The sequence below is a fragment of the Pelodiscus sinensis genome, chromosome 14 (assembly GCF_052426305.1).
Source record: "Pelodiscus sinensis isolate ZL-2025 chromosome 14, ASM5242630v1, whole genome shotgun sequence".
Classification (NCBI taxonomy): Eukaryota; Metazoa; Chordata; order Testudines; family Trionychidae; genus Pelodiscus; species Pelodiscus sinensis.
Window position 1 is genome coordinate 29,154,212 of NC_143065.1, and position 21,227 is coordinate 29,175,438.

General features: G+C 42.4%; 1 protein-coding gene across 6 annotated transcripts in view; it reads right to left on the reverse strand.

Annotated features, from left to right (window-relative positions):
- The window catches only part of ARNT2 (aryl hydrocarbon receptor nuclear translocator 2), a 172,804-nt gene that overhangs the window by 94,118 nt on the left and 57,459 nt on the right, over nt 1-21,227 (reverse strand). For all 6 annotated transcript variants that reach the window (XM_075897104.2, XM_075897103.2, XM_075897106.2 and 3 more), the window contains 2 exons: nt 15,709-15,922; nt 12,158-12,371 (listed from right to left, as the gene is read on the reverse strand). In XM_075897104.2, coding sequence (XP_075753219.1) covers nt 12,158-12,371; nt 15,709-15,922 — 428 coding nt within the window. The remainder of the gene's footprint in view (nt 1-12,157; nt 12,372-15,708; nt 15,923-21,227) is intronic.

Consider the following 21,227-nt stretch of genomic DNA (forward strand, 5'->3'; position numbering starts at 1 on the left):
CAGATAGAGGCAGTAAAGGGTGGAGAAGAGGGGGTACTTCAAAGTGGCAGCCTTCAATGGACAGTGCCGCACAGCTGATCCCCAGCTCAGCTGTGTGGCATTTCAAAGCAGCAGTGCCGCGCAGAGCCCCAAGCTCCAGCATGGCATTTCATATCAGCAGCGCAGCATGGAGCACGGGATCAGCAGGGGATCCTGAGTCTCCCACTGACCTCAGGCTCCATGAGGGTGCTTCCGCTTTGAAATGCACAAGAGCCCCGCTCTTGTACTCTTGTACATTTCAAAGCTGGCATGCTGCATGCAGCCCGGAGTTAGCGGGACTTCCCATGGCCCCGAGCTGCACACAGAGTTCCTCATTCCTCCTCTGAAATGTACAAGAGCCACAGTGGGGACTCTTGTACATTTCAAAGGAGGAATGCGGAAGTGCCTATCGACTAGTCGAGTAGTCTATGGAAATTCCATCGACTACTCAACTAGTAAATTAACTGCTAGTTAACATCCTTCTCCTGGCTAATAGCCATTGATGGACCTAACCTCCATTAATTTATCTAGTTGTTCTTGAACCCTGCTGAAGTGAGATCTTTTAAGTTTTCTTTCCTATATACCCACAACATACATAGCCAAATTCTATCCTCAGTTTCACCTCTGCAAATTCACTGAGATGACATGGCAGTCACTGAAGGCAGAATTTGGTTTACAGTGTACATGTTATATGGGATGTCTGGACAACTTACACTTTGAGGCACAGAATATTTAAAAACTGTCTTGGTCCTGCTTGTTGCATCCTAGTGTCGTCATAATATGGAGCAGGTTCCACCTCTTAATTCTACTGCTTGGTCACTTGGGATAGCAAGCTGCTATAGCTGAATTAAATGGATGAACATCACCTGAAAACATTTAGGTTCAAGCTTCATTCTCCTAATGGTTTCTGAAGGGATGTCGAAGAGTACAGACTTACTGTTCTACACTCTTGCATTCATATAATCTGCTGTTCTCATTCATCTCTGAGATAGTCATGGAAAAGTGACAGTCCTCCTTTATCTAGCCTAAACTAGAAAGCCTAGCACTGAACACAGTGAGCCAGAAATAATTCTTATATCTGGAACTAACCAAAGATATAAATTAAAAGACTATCTACACCACAGAAACTTTCTTGCTACAAGAACAAACAGTTCACAAAGCCCTAGGCAACTTTTTCACTGGAACAGCAGCAATGGCAACTGGCGGGCGTGTCTGGAAATTATTGCTGTTAACATTCCTTTATTTATACAATATGCCATGAGGATCATAAAACCCACAAGACTGCTGAAAAATAGGTCTCACATGCTGATTTGGTAGTGTCGCTAAAATGAGCCAAATCTCCTCCAGAATTCAGTTATAAATAGGGTAAAATGTCTTGCCAGGATTGGACACTTCTACAGCAAAACCAGGCTGAAATCTGAATCCCTGCTGTTCACAGTAACTACTTTTGTAATTGCCCTCTGAGAGAAGGGGGCGACTGTACATAAAAACACAGGCCACATCCTGATCAAACAGGGATGGCTTAGTACGTCAGCTTCTGCTCTTAAACACTTCAGCTCCCTGGAAACACAGGTTCAAATTCTGTCATGGTGACTCATCTCTTCATCCGTCTAAAGTAGATACACTGAGTATGGGGATGTTCTGAATGAGAACTTTAAAAAATTGAAGTTTCGACTGATATGCTTGGGACTTGGAAGATTTCATGAAACTTTTCATAAGAATGGTGTTTTTCTTTATGTAAGTTTCTCCTCTTCTTGGGTAGCATGCTATTAACTCTTTAGCTGCCAACATCTATTGCAAAGGTAGCTGCAGTTCACCATTATCATATGAAAATAGTTAATTAAGAATGATGGCTTTACTTCAAGGTAAAAGCATTATATAAATATAAACTACTGTAACTACCAATCTGCAATTAGTTACTGATAATCTTATGATCTGCCCACCAGCCAATACTGTCATCATAGGCACGGAAAGTAGGGGTGTAGTAGGTTTTGCACCTAACTTACCTGCACCCAGGTGCCAGCTCCAAGTGGCCCCTCCAGGGTCCCACCGGCTTTGCCCCTGTTTCCCCAGGTACTGCAGCCTGCCATCCCCTGGATGCAGGCCACCAGTCCTGGAAGCTTTGCTGCCTCCTCCATCTACGGCTAAGTTGCCAACTCTCCTGGACCAGACATACTGGATACCATTTGCGGTAATGGCTTTCAGTCCAGGAGAGCTGGCAAACCTAGGTGTGTTCCCAGCCTGGAGCGGTGAGGGGCACAAACAGGTATGTGGAGGTACAGCTCAGAAATCCTACCTTAAAAATAGCTCCAGCGCCAATGACTCATTATACCAGGCCCAGCTACCTTGCTATAAGGCTGTATGCTCCAAGTAGAAAGAGCTGGATTTGGTTTGCTTCTCCATCACTTCCCAGGCTGCAAAGCCTGGGAACCTTTCAAAGGTACATGGAGTCACAGAGTTTCATCGTGTACATAAAACAGTTCACAAGCTCAGAAAGGGAAATAAACCATTGCCCCTAGAAACAAGATTACACACTGCCAGCACTATACCACCTCCCTGGTATGGAACCAGCCCTGATAAACATGTACTCCACGGTATCAAATGCTACAGAATAGATTTTGATTTTCCTGATTGTCTTACAAGCTCTACAACAGCACATTTATCAGAACAGAACTTGGTTCCTTTAAGGCGTTTCCCTAACAGGAATCTGACACTTAAAAGCAGAAGGAAATCTAGACGAGCTTTATCTTTGGTCACACCAGATAAAACCCATAAGAGAGTCCATCGCTGGAGCCACTCCTGATTCCCAGAACAACATTCAAAAACTACTTCCAAGGGTACCCAACATACTGTACTTTCTAGGGGGAAACTTTTCTTCCTCTGAATTTCAGGCACTGGAGTTTATTTTTTAGCAGGCTAATTTGTACAGCCAAAGAATCTGAGCCAATTCTAAATTCTTACTAGACCAAGAGAAGATCCTTTCCGGTTATGGAGAAAGATATCCTGTAAATTCACTCAGTGGATGTTTTCTTGCTTTCATTTTCATTCATCAATTATTTATTATTAATTATTATTACTACTACTACTACTGGTTTGGTACCAGGGGAGGGTAAAGAAAATGGAATTTTCTAGCATGATATTATCAGACAGCCTCAAATAGGTGTCCAAATGGACTCCCCACTCTTCCACAGACAACTGAGTAAGGGCCTCATGCAAACTCCCTTTTAAGTAATCAGAAATCTCTCTGCTGAGGTCAGTGGAAAGTGGATCAAGTCAGAGTCTACACATGAGCAAGCACAAAAATATCATCCACATGCATACACTGTTTGTGCACCTATTTTCTTTTGCACAAAATCAGAGAACGCAGCAGGAGAGATGACATTAAGTAGAATGCTGGACAGTTAATCCTTTTAAACCCCGAGTCAAATTTTCAGAAAAGCCTTATTTGATCTAAAGGAGAATACACAGTGTAGTTATAGCCATCTCAGTTCCAGAATATTTAGAGACACAAGGTAGGTGAGATAATATAACTGCAAGCTTAAAAAGCGAAAAAGTGGAAAAATCAACACAAGAATACTGCTTGACATTACAGAGGTTCATCCAGTCAAAAGATATTATTTCACCCACTATGTCTCTCTAAGGCTATGTCCAGACTTCGCTGAAGTTCCAAAAGAGCATATGCAAATTCCCGTGGGAATTTGCATATCTTCTTCTGATCTCACTTTCAAAAGTGGAGCTTTTGAAAGTGAAAGTAGTCAGGACGTGGGTTTTTTCCAGCAACCTCCCCCTTTTTCGAAAAGCCGCATAAGCCTAATTTTTTGAGGAAAAGCGGCTTTTCAAGAAAGGGGGGGGATTGCTGAAAAAAACTCCTGCATCCCAACTACTTTCCTTTTCAAAAGCTCTGCTTTTGAAAGTGAGATCAGAAGAAGATATGCAAACTCTTTCGGAACTTCGGCGGAGTCTAGACAAGCCCTTAAAGAGAATACTTACTCCTAAATCTCTCTCACGTGATGTTATTTACAGTATGTAGAGCACATATAATATGTTTAGTATGGTACAAAATATCTTCCTTGCTGCTGCTCTGTTGGCCCTCTGGGTATCAGTACTGTATTCTACTGATTTTTGCCACTGTTGGGGGGGGGGGGGAGTAATTATTTATCACAAGCTGACTCTGTCTACAACATCAAAACTGTGCATATGCTCATGCATGCTGTGTAACAGAATACTTTGCAAATGGACATAAAATTTAATATGAATGCTGTTGCTGAAGCCATCATCATATGAAAAATTTGCCACTTCAGAATCTGTAAAGCAAGTTCCCCAAACCATATGTCTATCCTTACATAAACTTCCATAATACTAATTAAATATTTTTCTGTAAACCTGTCGCAGAAAATATTTTCTTTAATTCTTATAAAGGCACTTCTCAGGTCAACTATAGCTCCAGGGTCTGTCACTGTTTCCATTATGAAGCCCTACTTCTAGTTGTTATAAAATCCAGCTATAAAAATTTGTGCCAAGATTAAACTTGGCATGTGAATTCTCAGAGAACCAAAGTTAAACTCAGCAACTAAATTAAATTAATCACTGTTAAAGTCAACATGGAGGAATAGTCCCTTCAGATATCCCTGTGCATCTAATGTTGGAAGAGTTGTGAGGCATGAAGTTTGGTGCTCTTTCTGCATAGCACATGCTCTTAATATTTCTGTCTGCATCCCTTTCAGGCCAAAATGCCCACCTTAGCAAAAAGGTCACTATATGGTATATGGTTAGACAAATTCCTCTCCGTTAAATTGCCTCCAAAGAGGCAGTAATCTTGTGTCTCCATACAGATGTGGCTTCCAGAGTCTCTCAGATCACAATTTCATCCCCCGTTACACCCAATTTAACTGGCTAACTGAGAATTCTCCCATTCAGTCAGGATCCATGTGATATACGAACATACTACAAACTTAGTCCCTGATCCCACGTTGGGAAGGGCTAGTACAGCCCCTTGCATCTGTACAGTATTATCAACTGCAATGGGACTCTCCAAGAGCAGTTTTCACCAGCTAGATTTTAACTGAGGAGTCATTTTAACTGTTTGGATAATTTCCTTCTTGGAATTTACTCACTCATCTAGCACACAAACACCTTCTTCAGAAGCATTGTCTGTCACTACCACATTTCAGTCTCTACCTTTCCTAGCTCATTTTGACCCATGTTCGCTTGGTGCTACAACGTGTTATCGGTTACCCTCTGATAAACATGCAGACAGCTGTTCCATCCCCAGACCAAATACATACATACATACATACATACGTGTGTGTGTGTGTGTGTGTGTGTGTGTGTGTAAAATCTCCCCCCGTGGGAATAAAAACACATAGAAATCAACTTCTTGATTTTTGTAGAAAGCCAAAGATGGGTATAGCTTTCAACTCTAAAGGAAAATGAAGGCCAAAAAGGGAAGATGACTCTCTTTACTCCTTGCACTCCTTGCACTTGTTTTGCCTATTTAGACACTTTTATGCTGCCCATTGCTACAACATCTATAGCAGGGTTTTTCAACCTTTTTTTATAAAGTATCCCTTAAAAAAAAAAAAGAGCAAGTACCCCCAGTACCTACAGCTTTCAGACACACAACTTTTTTTCTACTATTGCAACACATTTGTTTAAACAACTTAATCGTAGGCAGGCAGGCGATGAAATTTTGCGGTGTAAAAAGTACAAAAATAATAAAGCACTGTAAAACTTAAAACTAAAATTCAGTTTTCTCCAGGTTTCAGTTGTGTTGCTGTACCCCCCAGACTTCTCTCAAGTACCCGTAAGAGTACTGGTACCACTGGTTGAGAAACACCGATTTATAGCAACTGTAATACCATTAATGAGCCTCTGCATGTAGTTATACACAAACATGAACAAGCAACCCACTGCCCTCCCATGGTTTGGAAGACAATAAGCCACTACTAACCTGATGAAGTGAATCAAGGGCTAAATAAGTTTGTTTCTAGCCACACCCTAGATAACAAATTATACCTTTCTCTTCCATACCAACCAGTCACTGGAAAGAAGTCACAAGCTTTCTAAAACTAGGGTGACCATCCATCCCATTTTTACCAGGACTGCCCTGTATTTAAGATGTCTTCCAAGCATCGCAACATTTTTTTTTTTAAAGGGGCAACACGTCCTGTATTTGCACACTCCCTGCTGGTCTTTGAGTTCCAGTCAGCGCAGCCGCAGAAGTCTCCTATTTGTGGTTGGCAGTAAAGCAGGCACCAGCATGTGGTGTCTGGAGTCAGGCAGAGTGCGACGGAAGAAACATAGAAAGAAACCAGGGAGTAGTGTCTTCCCTCCTGTGCACCCTAAAGAAGGAAGTCTGAAGCCCCATTCCAAAGCATCCCCTCTGTGGAGTTGAAGCCCCATTCTCGAGCTGAAGTCCCGTTCCTGGGCAGCCTCCACCCCATCCCATTCCCCCTCTCCCCACTGTGGGACTGGAGCCCTGAGTGCAGGTGCGTGCCCTTCCCCCCCTCCCCCGACAGCATGCAGAGGGGCTGAACTTCATCTCTGCAGCGGCGCAGAGTGAGCGAGGAGCCACTGGAGCCCGAGTACTGGCGGCTCCCCCCCCCCCCCACACACACACTCTGGGGCTGAAGCCATGAGTGCTGGCAGCTCTCCTCCCCTCCCCCAACATCCCGTATTGGGCATAGGGAAATATGGGCATCCTATCTAAAATGTAAGGGGAAAGTCCCCACTATCCCCTGCAACTTCATGCCTTTAAACGACTGCAGAATCTAACTGAGGTCAGGTTAAAAATTCAACACTACAGAAATCTTGTATCCTGTGTTTCTGACAGTGATTCCTTCCAAGGTATTGGATAGTCACATTTAGTGCTAACCGTACGGACTAGGGATGTAAAAAGTCCTTTTAAAATGTAACTGTGTAACTGCTAAAAATCCTAGCCGTCACGCGCTGCGGTTTAAAGCTTAAATGAGCTTCATTCTGCAAAACCCGCAATAAAGTCTCCCCAGGAGCAGGGCTGGCCAGGGCTCCCAGCCCCACTCCTGAGGAGCCAGCATGGAGAGGGAGAGGGAGAGTGGTGGGGGCGGGCGGAGGCTGGGCCAGGCTGCAGTGGGCACTTTGGGGCTGGAGCAGCCCCCTGCCTGGGGTGGGCAGAGAGCTGCTCCAGTCCCTACCAATTAACCATGTACATCCCTAGTACAGACTCCACGATGCACATTAGAAAGGCAGAGGCATGCCAGCATGAGGCTGCACTTTTCCTTACAACAATGGAAGTAAGATGCAGGTGGACAGATTGGTTCCTGGTTTCAGAGTCTCCTTCTGCTGGTGGCACTCTCTGGCCAGAGATCAGGCTGATATCCCAGATGTGAAGCCCAGAATAGTTGGTATGGCCCTTGATTTTCTCCTCAGACTGTCACTGTCCTTACTCAGTCTCTTCTTTGGTAGTGAACAGTAGGACAACTTCTTTGTATCACATTCACCTTTCCTCAATGAAACCACCTCCTATTTCTCCTGTTCGCATGGGATCAGGAGGGGAGAGCTTTTCACTCTCTTTGGGCAGAAAGTATCGATAGTTTAGGTCTCTAGGACTCTGTCTCTGTGTCCCAGTCTCATTCTCAGTTATTTCATCTTTGGATGCAGAAGTGAGAGAGAGAGCTAATCTTTCACTGTCTGAATGTTGCACTCACCAATCAATGACAGACCCAGAAATGCTCACAACATGCAGTGGCCTCTCTGTGTCCAGGGATCACTAACAGGAGGGGCTAGGTGAGAAAGCCAGAGCAATATAACAACAACAACAACAACAACAACGAGCATTCATATCCTAGTGTCATGCATATACCAGAGGCTACTATTTGTCATCCGATCCAGGACAATAGTATTGTGTTTGTGGCATGCTGTTGTGTCTGTTCCCAAACCTCAACAAGTGAAAAAAAGAGGTTTATTGGGATGAGGAAATGAACACTTAAGGGGGATGGGGAGAGAGAATATTAAAAAAATAATAACTTTCTAAACCAAACTTTCACCTGAAAATCCCTGTGGTTTCCCTGAGTGGTCCCTCTGAACAACAGCTGGTGACCATGGAAGGATGTGGGATTTTCCTGCTGCCTGTGGTGAACTGTACTTTTAGCAGGAAATCAAACAAGCAGCTGGCTGGCTTGCAGTTTGTTTCTCTTTCAAGACTTGCATTGCCCTTTGTTCTCTATAAAACAGCAATCTTGGAAAAGAAAATGACACTTGGGGACTGCCCACGTGGTTTGATAAATACTAGCTGGAGGCAAACATTTCTCTGTGTGGTTCTTTTAAAAATATTTAATTCATCACTAAATTATTTCATTGCACTGATGTAGAAGTTCCAACCTGCTGCTGAATTCAGCCTGGCTCATGCTGGAGAAAGAGTGGTGTCTTACTGCACAGATTAGGTGTAGTGCATTTTAGAATATATATGGCCAAACTACTCAGGGAATGAGAGAGACCAAGGTGTAACAATGAAGACTCTTGGAATACAATAGCATGCCAACTTATAAATGGATTGAAATTGATCTGACTGTCTGAAAGGAATATAGCTAATTTTAGTTCATGGTAGACTGCAGAAAACCCATTTAACTTTAAAACTGAATTTTGAGAGTTGGTTGCTGTCTGAACTAACAACCTTATAATGTAAATGCCACTAGTGGTGCCTTGTTTTAAGAAAAAAGATTAAAACTGCACTGCAAGAATATTTGAAAAGCATTTTCATTTAAGCTAGGTCTACACTACACTTCTTTTTCGGAAAAAGTCACATGAATTGCGCTTCACAATTTGCATACCTTTTTCCGAATGTTTTTTCAGAAAAGCTTTCCAAAATTTGGCCCATCTACACTGGACCAAATTTTGGAAAAACCTCCTCCTTCGGAAGAGCCCTTCTTCTTTGTGAAACGAAGTTTACAGGGCTTCCGAAAGAGTGCATCTGCTCTTCCGCAAAAAATGTTGGAAGAGCAGACGTGTTCCCTGGATGCAACAGAGTTTTTCCGGGATGAAAAAAACTCCATAGTGTAGACATAACCTGCACCACACTGCACTATCCGTGTGAAACACAGAACAGAAAAACAGTCCTTGCCCCAAATATCTTTTAATCTAAAAATATGACAAAAGACAGCAGATGAATGCAAACAGATGAGAAAATAAGAAAACAATCAGACTAGTCTCATAAAAACTCCGATTAAGATCCCAGAAATACCCTAAAAGATTGTGAAAACAACTTCATGCTGTCCTGTGGTACCTTAGGCTATGTCTAGACTGCAAGCCTCTTTCGAAAGCGGCTTTTTTGAAAGTATTTTTTGAAAAAGCCTCTTTCGAAAAAGAGCATCTAGACTGCAAGCAGTACTTTCGAAAAAGCAAGCCGCTTTTTCGAAAGAAAGCAGCGAGTCTGGATGCTCTCTTTCTAAAAAGCCCTGCTGTCATTCAAGAACGCCTTTTTTCGAAAGAGCACTTTTGAAAAAAGGCATTCTTCCTCGTGAAATGAGGTTTACCGCCGTCGAAAGAAAAGCTGCGTTCTTTCAATTTAATTTCTAAAGAACGCGGCTGCAGTCTAGACGCAAGTGAAGATTTTTCGAAAAAATGCTACTTTTTTCGAAAAAAACCCGGAGTCTGGACACAGCCCTAGAGATTAACAAATGAATTAGGTCAAGAACTTTCATGGGAAAAACCCACTTCATCAGATGAGCTGGAGCCTCCAACTGTGCAGTGCTTGGAATTGCATGTACACATTAGACATGTAGTGGAGCCTCCAACTCATTTGATGACGTGGGTTTTACCCACGAAAGCTCATGACCAAATAAATTTGTTAGTCTCTAAGGTGCCATAGTCTCTAAGGTGCCACAGGACTGCTTATTGTTTTTTCAGTTTCAGGCTTGATGCGTTTAATAGTACATGTCTAATGTGTACATGCAATTCCCAGTACTACATGGGGGAAAAAAAATCAGGCTGATGAATGTGTTTATGGCTAGAGAGATACTTAACTGGCCACGTGAAGATGCAGTCCTGGCTTTATATATGCAATTGTGATAACTCTACACAGAAACCAGGATCACAACATCTAGCCAGACATGCTCTCAACATAGGTCAGAACAGCCTGTCACCGCTCATCTGCACCAGCTTGTAATGGCTACAAATCCACAAATTTCCCATACACGTTATGCCCCCTACACTACAGGAAGGGCTGGTGTAGGGACAGTTAATCAGATTTTATGCTAACTGAAAATGTCTTTGAACTTAAAGGATCCTCAGCTATCTATTTAGTGTAGAGATAAATCCTTTTATGTTGCTCTAGTAGCTCAAAGGGACTTTTTTGGGGGGAGGATTCAACCTCAAATGTATTTGGTTTCTTAATTTTTTTTCCTCCATGCAAAGGCTGGCTCAACAAAAAAGGAGCACAAGTTTAAAACTGCATGACTATATTAAGAGTTGGAATTTCAAAAGTGCCTCAGCATGTATCGAACGTTGCTCCCATTTGAACAGAGCTAAGCATCTTTGAAGATCATTCCCTAAGCATTAAGCAAATCTCTGGGATAAATTGTTCTTAAAAAGGGAATGCTCTGTATTAAGTAGGGATGTGAAAGGTTAATTGGTAAACATCACCCTAAATGGGTGATGCTTACTGGCTCTGGTTAACTGGCAGAGGCTAGTGAAGTCCCCAGCCTGGATCTTGCATTAGCCAGTTAACTGATTAGCCGGAATTTTATGTTCCTAGTCTTAAATGCTATATTCAATGGGAGTGTGTATGCTGTACTTTCATTAAACAAAACACAAAGTTTTAGAGCTATATGGCTCTTAGTGGTTTGCATGGGTTCCTGTCAACAATTGCTTGGGTTTGATCCATATGGATGTTCACAGTTGAGTTTCACTTTGAGTTTCTGATTTGACTAAAGCAAATCTTTCGTTGCCAAAACCACAAGACTCCAAAACCCTATGAAACCATGAGTTTGGCACCTCCTTGATATGGAAACTGTAAATTGTGCCCCGGTTCATTTGAAACTGGGCCATATGCCTTTAAGTTATGAAATACAGCAAAACTGCCAGCAAACCAGGTCAGTTTGAGGTCCTAAGGAAGTGAAAGCCATGCGTGTTTTCCCTTGTTTGCAGTTTTATTATAAATATTTTGCTAAGCTCTGGTATTCTTTAGCCTGTGTATTCCTCAGCTATACATACACCGAATGGGTGGGAAACCAGAACAAGCCTACACATTCTTTAAGAAATTGCAGTTTTCTACTTCACAAGTTTCAGTTAAAATTGGACTTCGCTCCCTCTGCTAGTTCTAACACAGGTGACATCTCAGATCAGTTGTACTTATGCTTGATGGCTTTAGATGTCACAGCTATAAGATAAAGATATGCATGTTTTAACTGAAAGGTAGAAAAACTCAAAGTATGTTGTAAATCACATACTACCCAAGAGCAGCAACCATCTTGTTTAAAAGCCACATGTGATACTCGGCTGCCAGCATTAAATCTTTTGAATATGGTTCTTGTTAACAATGTATGAAAGTTTAAAAAAAAAAAAAAAAAAAGAGAAAAAAGTGTGAAAAGTTATTTTAGGTTTCAAAATAGACACGTGCATCAAGAAGACATATTTGTAAACAAACTAAAAAGATCAGCAAAAGGAAGGAAAACAATGCAAAATCCACACCTGGGCAACCCAGAGATGGGAGGCTATAGGTAAGTTAAGGAGGAGACAACAAAACAAACAGCAAGTCATGTACGTGAGGAGCAAATTCTAATCACACAAGTAAGCAAACAGGCTCCTAACATCATTGTACAGCTAGCAGGACAACTGCAGCCTAGTCACATTTAATTGAACTGCCATTATTCATTAGAGTTGCCGGATGGTTTCAACAAAAATACCAGACACACTTGACATTACATGACAATCTACATTACATCTTATTTAGAAAATACTGGACATTTATATTTTCTCAATTTGATTCCCGAACAGAAAGCTCAAATACTGGACTGTCTGGTTCAAAACCGGACACCTGACAACCCTATTATTCATTTAAAAAGGCCAAAGGGAAAACCAATAGGCTTTGATCAGAAATGCTGATTTTCAGCTGAGCTAGGAAGGGGATCATAATGTAATGAAGCACACATCAGGTGTTTCTGACCTGTCATAGAGTTTTCAGATGTACACAGCTGCTCTCTCAGCTTTTCCACATCATCTGGATGAACCTGCTCATAGAGCGTGCTGCCAAACCACTCTGACTGTGGCTGGTTCAGCACTGGAGTGACGGAATCGGATACGTAGATGACTCTCCCAGTCTCCGCTGCAACTACAAACAGGAACCCATCGGCAGCCTCCAGGATAAGATGTTTCAGTTCCTTGCAGAGACAGGATTGAATTAGAAGGCCAGCAAGAAAAGAGAATTTTAAAAAATACATTGTTAACCCTCAACTCACAACACTTCTTTTTCAGTTTGAAGGGCTGGTCAAATAATAAGTGAACTACATTTTCAATGTGGCGCTGATACAATAATGCATCCGATTTTGTAAGGAAAAACATTGTTCATCTTAGTAAATACAACATCTTTTACCTGATGATCTCAATCATAGGTGCCGACTCTGTGGGTGTCTCGGGGCTAGAGAGCCCAAAGGGAAAACCAGCAGTCAAGCTCCCCCCTCAGACTCCCTCCTCCCCCCACACCTCTTGCCCACTGGCTCCTCCCCAGCCCCCGCAGCACTTCTGCCAACAGCTGAGTCGTGGCATTCAGGAAGCTCCAGGAGGGCAAGGGAGGAACGGGGTCAGAGCGCATTTGGGGGAAGAGGTGGGGAGGCAGGCGGGGGGCAATGGACATGGGAAGAAGCAGGGCGGGACTATATTAAGGTGGGAAGAAGCAGGGCATGGGTGGGGTCTTGGGGGGAAAGGGAGATGAGGAAGCCTGGAGCAGAGGGGAGGGATCCAGCACCCCTACAGCTAGAGGACAAATCAGCGCCTATTATCTCAATGCACTTTAGAAAAATTAACTAAGCCACATAACTCCCCTCTGAATGGGGTATCTTATAAAGTAAGGCAGGGACTGGGGAAATGACATGCTAAAGATAGTAAAGAAATTCCATCCTTTTTTAAATGTTCAAAGAATTTAACAGATTAAATCAACAGGGTTATTCTGAAATGTAATATGATCTTTTAGATATTCAAAGTCTGCAATATTTCATGAGGAGTGATATTCTTTATAGTTTTTTTAAATTTTTCAATAGAAATCCACAGTACAAGATATATTAGATTAGAACAACTTATGTAGGGCTGAAGAATGAAATAGCACTTTGTATGAATTATATCTACCAATATGACATTACATAACCTCATGAATTGCGGCCCAGTTTTTATTAATGGGATTTGGATTAATTTGTTAGTAAACTGTTAAGAATTGCCTTTGAGGAACCTGTTGTAACTTTTTTGTGTCTTATAACTAAAACCCCATTTCAAACTCTGTACCGACTTAACTCTGTTTAAAGTTAGATGTGTCTCTATGTAATTTCATTTATAAGTGTGAATGTGGGGGTGTTTGTAAAGGGATCAATCCCTGAAGCCAGCGTGTTTAGGTGACCAGCTGCTAGCACCATCCTGACGGCAAAAGAACAATGCAAGTGAGCCCGGCAAGAGAAAGAGAAAGAGAAAGAGAAAGAGAAAGAGAAAGAGAAAGAGAAAGAGAAAGAGAAAGAGAAAGAGAAAGAGAAAGAGAAAAGCCCCATAAAGAAAAGAAGATCAAGGACACATCTACTGTTAACTGATGACTCAGGGTACGTCTAGACTACAGGCTTCTCTCGACAGAAGTTTTGTCGACAGATACTGTCAACAAAACTTCTGTCGACACAGAGCGTCTAGACGACATTGAGTTCTGTCGACAAAGCAAGCTGCTTTGTCGACATGGTAGTGTAGACTCAAAGGACAGTTTACATGCAATAACACCTTCTGTCGACAGAAATTCTGTCGACAGAAGGTGTTATGCCTCGTAAAATGAGGTTTACCAGCGTCGAAAAAACTGCTGAGTTCTGTCGACGTTATGTCGACAGAACTCAGCGGTAGTGTAGACGCAGGTATAGTTTTGTCGACAAAAGTCCACTTTGTCGACAAAACTCTGTAGTCTAGACACACCCTCATGGTCATACAGTGCCCTGGGCGGTGGGACAGAACAGACTCTATGGACTAAAACCTATAAAAAAAAATAGGTGCAAAACTACAGAGTTGGGTCTTTCAGTTCTACAATCATCCTACAGGAACATCGGTACGCACCGACATGACCCAGGTCCCCTTTTCATATCTAGACCACCTGGCCAGTGGACTAGCATGAGCAACTGAGGCTGGTAACTATATCCCATCTGTAGAACTGTGTATATGAGTATGTGTGGTGGATAATTTTAGTAGCTACGGACAGTACATGAATTCTGCTTTCACAACTAACAGGGCATATTGCCTGACTGCCCAAACTAGATTCTGTTAATTTTATTTCTCTAAGTGTAACACATACTGAAAGATTATTCTCTATTTACTTCTGTAGAACTTTACCCCTGGAAAAGGAGGGTTACTGCTGACACTTTCCACTCCCTGAATCATTTGAATGTGAAAAAGACCGGTTTTCAAAAAGCTTACTTTTATGCACATAACTCAATGCTCTGTCGAAGAGCACTTACTTATGTGTGTGCATAAAGCATGCACAACCTGGGCAGTTAATCACCCAACAACCTGACTGGTGTGCACAATTTGCAATCTGTTTGCACAGATTAAAAAAATGCAGGCCAACTTTGGTGAAAGCAATCAGTTGTGCAAAAACGAATGGTGAGGAGTAAAAAACCTGGCCCTATATTTTATTTCAGTTTACTCAGACTCCCTTCTTAACACCCATCCAAATCTGTTGCAACTAAATGAGGTTTCTGGAGCCAATCACTGTCTCTTTCACTGTCCACTTTATTGTTTTGATCAAATATTAAGTCTCTTAAATAAGGGTCTCTGAGTCCTGGTGCTTCAGGCTTTTGTGATTGTTACTCATGGTCGAGAAAGATCCCTAAATAATGTGCATCTGTTCTAGATCCTGCTGCCCACCCACAGAGGGAAGAAAAGCAGACAATTGACAGCATCTGAGTCCCCCAGAAGCAAATTTGGAGACCGGAGATAAAAGTATAGAGAGACGTGAGCATGGAGAGTTCAGCTGCTGCTGGTATTTGGTTAACAGAAATATGTATCGCTTCAAGCCATACTTTACATATATAAGAACATAACTCTAAGAGGAAAAAGTATGCAAGTTATAGCCAAAAGAAAACTAGAAAGGAGATTCCCAAGTTCAGATGCAAGCTCTCCAGTTCTGAGGTTTTACCAATTGGGGATACCCATATAGTTCAGATCCAAATTTGAATTTTCTTCAAATCTGTCTGTGCTCACACCTGGAATTGTCTCAGAGAGGGAGCTGTGTTAATCTGTAACTTTAAAAACAATGAGTAGTCCTTTGGCACCTTAAAGGCAAACATATATTATCATTAGCTGTCGTGGGCAAAACCCATTTCTTCAGGAGAGATGATCTTGAGTGAACCTGGAATTGTTTGCCTCTCCCTAAATGAAGCGAGCCAAAAACCAATACAAAGAACTTACTGGCCCCACTACCCTACCTCTCAAAATGACAGGATTATTTGGCACAGAAAAACACAACATTTATGAACCAACTACCTGTTCTGTTAGGAAAGAAGGCTTATATGCCCCGTCAGTAGATTTATTTCCAGTGCCCCTCATAGACTTCATGTGTGAAACAGCCATACGCAGAATTGTCAACTTGTCAGGTTTACGTGCCAATGCACTGCAGGTGGGCACCATGTCCGACAGCTCCGTGATATACTGTGTCATCTTATTCCTCCTGCGCCTTTCAATTTCACTATGGTTCTCCCTAAACATTAAAGAAAAATCAAGCCAACAGAAAAAGCAAGACAAAATCAGTACAGGAATTTCCGTTTGGTATTGCAAATAGTAAAATAAAATAATAATAATAATAATAATAATAATAATAATACTTTGCATTTGTGTAGCATCTTTCATCCAAGGAGATCAAAGTGCTTTACAAAGGTAAGCATTATTATCCTCCATTTTACAGTGGGGAAAACAGGCACCACTCAGTTCAGTATGATTTGCCTAAGATCACACAATGATTCCCGATTTCCCAACTGCTAGTTCCTGGCTCTAACCTCCCCCCCCCCCCCAGACAATTATGCCTTAGTTGGTTTAGAACAGCAGCAGTAAAAGGAAAAAGAGGCGCTGAAGGCCATCAATGCCAAAGGAACCTCTCGAGAGATGCTCTGTGCCTCCTAGCATAATATAGAATAGCAATGAGCAACCAAGGCAAGTGAATGAGCCACATGAGTGACCCTCTATCTCAGTGGGCTAGGCTACAAGATTGAAGACGGGCACATGCACAAACCATGACCCCAAGAAAAAGATTAAATACATTGCACTAAGGGATCCATTATTAGGGCAAATTAAATTGCTGGCAAAAGTAACGAAGAAGCAAAGGGAGCACATGGTTTTCACAATGTTGTGTGCAAAGCCCTGGTTGGGTTGATTTAGTTGGGATTGGTCCTGCCTTGGGCAGGGGGCTGGACTTGCTGACCTCCTGAGGTCTCTTCCAGCTCTATGATGCTATGAACTCATACAGACCCTTGCTTTAAATGTGTGTCACTTCTCATTTTGCCAGGGGCTGCTCAATCCCCCTCCACTGCAGGCCCTGCATCCATTCCATCTCTTCCCTCAAACCCCAATCTGGCCTCTTTCCTGCCTCCTCCTCTGAGCGTGCCCCATCTCTTCTCCTCCCCTCCCCTCCCCCCCCCCAGCATTTCCAGAGTGCTGAGAATCAGCTGATTGGCACCCCATACCTGCTTCTCCGCCTCCCTCCCAGAGTCTGAACACCACAAACCAGCTAATTCACAGCAGGGAGAGGGCACAAAACAGATAATTCACAGTGCTCTGAAAGTGCTGGGAGGGAGGAGTAGGTAATGCAGGGGGAGGGAGCAGAGGGAGAGTGCACAGGCTGCATGCAGAACTCCAATGGGCCGCATGCAGCCTTCAGGTAGCCCACCACTGATACAGAACCTGATATAATGAATGGGGGTCTCCCCATGGACTTCAAGAGATCAGGTCTTCAGTAAGCAATGGGTATGGCTACAATTTTGTCATGGGAATATAGACCCCAAACCTGCAATCCTATGCAGCAGATCTACACCCTACGCTGGCCCTCCAATACTTCAGTAAGGCTCTGTATGGGCACAGGGCACAGATTGCAAGACTGGGACTATATTTTGTATAACAAGTAAATGAAACATCTAAAATAAATACTAAAAAATAAAGTAGGTGCTGACTTGCCAGACACTGAACAGGGGGTAATTATATAAGAGAATCACTAGTATAGTAATAAAATAACAATGGCATTACTCAACAGTAATATACTGCTTTTTATCTTCCATGAGATTTACACAGATACCTAAAGCATCTCCACAATAACCATATTTTATAGAGGTTAAATAACTTGACTATACTTACGAAGAAAGTCTGAGGAAGCCAAAGAAAGCGAGACCTGGGATTAGAACTCAGGAACTCCCAAATACCAATACTATGCTCAAAAATTATTCAAAAGAAAACACTACCAGAAGCTTTGGTATTACATTGTGACTTCCAAGAGTTGCAACATTTATAAAGGTCACATCTTAAAGTCTTTACCCATTCAAAACTATCATTAAAGCCCACGAGAGTTTTATGTGATAAATAATCGAGTAAAAAACTGTAAAGACAAGATTTAGAGTGTGATTTTCAAAGAGGCCTAACAGAGATAAATACGTAATTTCCGTTCCTTGAAAACTTCAGCCTTAGCCTACAAACATACATTTTCATAGCAAAACGCTGCTCTCAGTCCACCTACAAAATTAATACAGGTTGAACCCCTCTGGGCCAGCACTCGCTGATCTGGTACCAGACAATGGATGTTGCTAGATCAGAGAGCCCCTGGACTGAAGAGCCCTGGCAGATCAGAGGGGGAGTAGACTGAAAGTCTGGTGGAAGAGGGGCTGGAGGCCAGCAGCAGGGAAAGGAGTCCAGTTGGTGGCAGCTACAGTCAGCAGAGCAGGGAGACTGGCTAGTAGGGCAGAGAGCCAGGGCCATGGAGCCCAGGTAGCAAAGTAAAACGGGGGGGGGAAAAGAGTAGGGGGGAGGCAGAGAGTGGAGCCTGGCTGGCAGGACTAGCGGTTGGGAGTGGACTCTGGCCAGCAGCCCATGGAGCCAGCAGCAGGGTTGGGTGACCAGGAGGCGAGACAGCTGGGAGGTTGGCAGCCTCTTGCAAGGGCCATGATCTCCCCTGACCCAGCAAACTCCTTCATTGGGGAACAGCCAGGTCCTAATGGTGCATGACCAGGGAGGTCCAATCTGTATCAAGTTATGAAAATCAGTATCCAGTGAATTAATTTTTTTCTCCACATCAAACTTACCAATACCCTACAACAACGAGGATCACTGACTCATTTCAATTTCATTTCCAAAGTTCTCAGCACTTACAATAAATACATTACTGAGTTGGAAAATTGCATTTTAGGATTCTTCAATTATCAACTGTCAATACTGTATATAAATAGGATCTGTAGGCAAGATCCTCAGCTTGTCTAAATAGCTCTATCAAAAATCAATGGTGTTGAACCAATTTCCATCAGCTAAGGAATTAACCTATAGAACCTAGAAAATTACATTGCATTGTATACACAGACACATCTTTATTTTCTGAAATGGCACCAGTATACTGTACCTGTGAAGTGGTAGCTACCTATAAGCATGCCCAGGAAGAAGAGAGCATGCCACTTCTGATGTCAAAACAGCTTCTTTCAATGAGCTGGGTATGGAATTTTCTTGCGGGGTTACTGATTAATCCAACGAGATGTGAAATTGCAGATGACCACATGGAGAATCCACTAACACTGATATGCACAATATGCAGTATTAGAATTGATTCTGACTTAGTATCATTTAGGGCTGAATAACTAGGGCAGGGGTGAGGAACCTAAGGCTTGGGGGGCTAGATGCAGCCCATGGCTTGCTTGGATCCAGCCCCAGAGGCTCAGGCCCCGCCCTCAGCATTGGGGAGTCCACATTGGCACTCCAGGTCCCCCCCCACTGCCTCACTACAGAGTTGAAGCGCACAAAATCTACTTCACTGGGCCCCATCGGCTCTTGCGTGCACGGGGAACGTGGGGAGTGTCTTCGTTCTTCTTAGTTGGGGGCCTCGTCAGTGAGGGGTTTGTTTGGGGTTTTTTTGGCTTCTCACTTGTGTGTGACCTCAGACTTATTTCTGTGGGGGTCAATGGCCCTTGACCCAAAAAAAGATTCCCCATCCCTGAATTAGGGAGTGATTCATGGAAGTGGACTAAGCAAAGATCAAAATATAGGGTTGGTATCCGTGTTGCAATATGTTGCTCTTTGAAATATTCCAAAAAATAAGGAAAATCACAGAACATTTAGAGGAGTTGGAATTATTGGTTTGTGTTGCTTTAGAACAGGGGTCGGCAACCTTTTCAAACCAAAGAGCCAAACTACATCAAAATTCAGAACAAGTGGTCAACAAAGAACCAGTATAAGAATGCCCATTTGCTTGACTGAAAATATACAACTTAATATTATTCATACTTGACATAATGATTAATAATAGCATAATTTAATTATTGTATTCACAGACTTTATTTAATGGGACTTCTGCATTTTTTTTTTTTTTTTTTTTTTTTGAAATTTACATCATAACTGGTCACATTCAGCTTCATGCATGCATTCAGGCTGACTTTTGTCAGTCTTGAACATAAATTACCTTTGGTGTAATTCAAATGAGAGAAAGGCTTCTCACACATATTATAGGTGGAGCCAAACATTGAAAGTAAGGCCAAGCTGACATTCTGCATGGCACTGTATGTGATCGAAAGTTCTTTCCAAGTTTGCAGATTCAAATTATCATCATGCTCTAGTTTCTTCGCGTCAGCCCATTTGTGCAGTTTTATCAATACTGCACATTGTCAACCAAGGTGTTCTAAATCAGAATTCAGCTTGATGAACTTTTCCACCCAGATATCTGACTCCTTGAAATCTGCCATTTCCAAATTGCTAACTCAGATGCCTGGAATCACTGTTAAATCCAGTTCTTCAATGGACACTTTATGTGGACGAATCATAAACATAAGCAGAGCACCGTGTTTCCAAAAGTCAACAAAAGGAGACTTGAATGCCATCTGGAGCTCAGAAACAACCCAACAAGCTTCTGCAAATCAAGGCTGGATTCTCTCTCTGATACGAAACATTTGAAATCTTTCAAAATGAGACAGTCTACCCGTCTCGATATCTTTGATTACAGTCAGTTTTGACTCAAATCCAAACACTGCTTTCTGTAGAGTCAGCACTGTATTTCCTTGCCCTTGTAGCTTAGGGGTATGACTAGACTACAGACTTTTGTTGACAAAGCTTCTGTCGACAAAGAGCGTTAGACTACATCCAGTTCTGTCGACAAAGCAAGTCACTTTGTCGACACGAGAGTGTAGACACAAAGGACAGTGTAGATGCAATAATGCCTTCTGTCGACAAAAAGCGTTATTCCTCGTAGAATGAGGTTTACCACCATAGACAAAACTGCCGAGTTCTGTTGATGTTATGTCAACAGAACTCAGCGGTAGTATAGACACTGGTATAGTTTTGTCGACAAAAGTCCACTTTTGTCGAAAAAACCCTGTAGTCTAGACACACCCTTAAGGTTGAACTCATTCAAATGAGCAGTAATGTTGATGAGATAGTAAAACTTGAGCAACAAGTCACAGTCAGAAAGTTCAGTATGTTTGACACCCTTGCTATCCAAAAGTGGCAGGAGGCAAAAAGAGACAAAACTCTGCCACAGGATAACCAGCGAACATTGCTGTGTGAATCAGATTCTGAATGCCCAGATCTACTATCTCCTCGAGCAGTGACTGAAATGATAAAGGGCTAGGGCAAAAATCCAATTCACAATGGGAATGACCAGTCCCATTACATTTCTGAGTTTGTGCACAATCTTGTGGAACTAAAGTGCTTCCTGATGCACAATGCAATAAAAGTTCAAAAGTGGCCAGTCCAGCTGTTCTAACAAAAGATTAAGGAATCCCCTGAATTTTCTGACCATGCTAGGTGCACTGGCCATAAACATACACCGT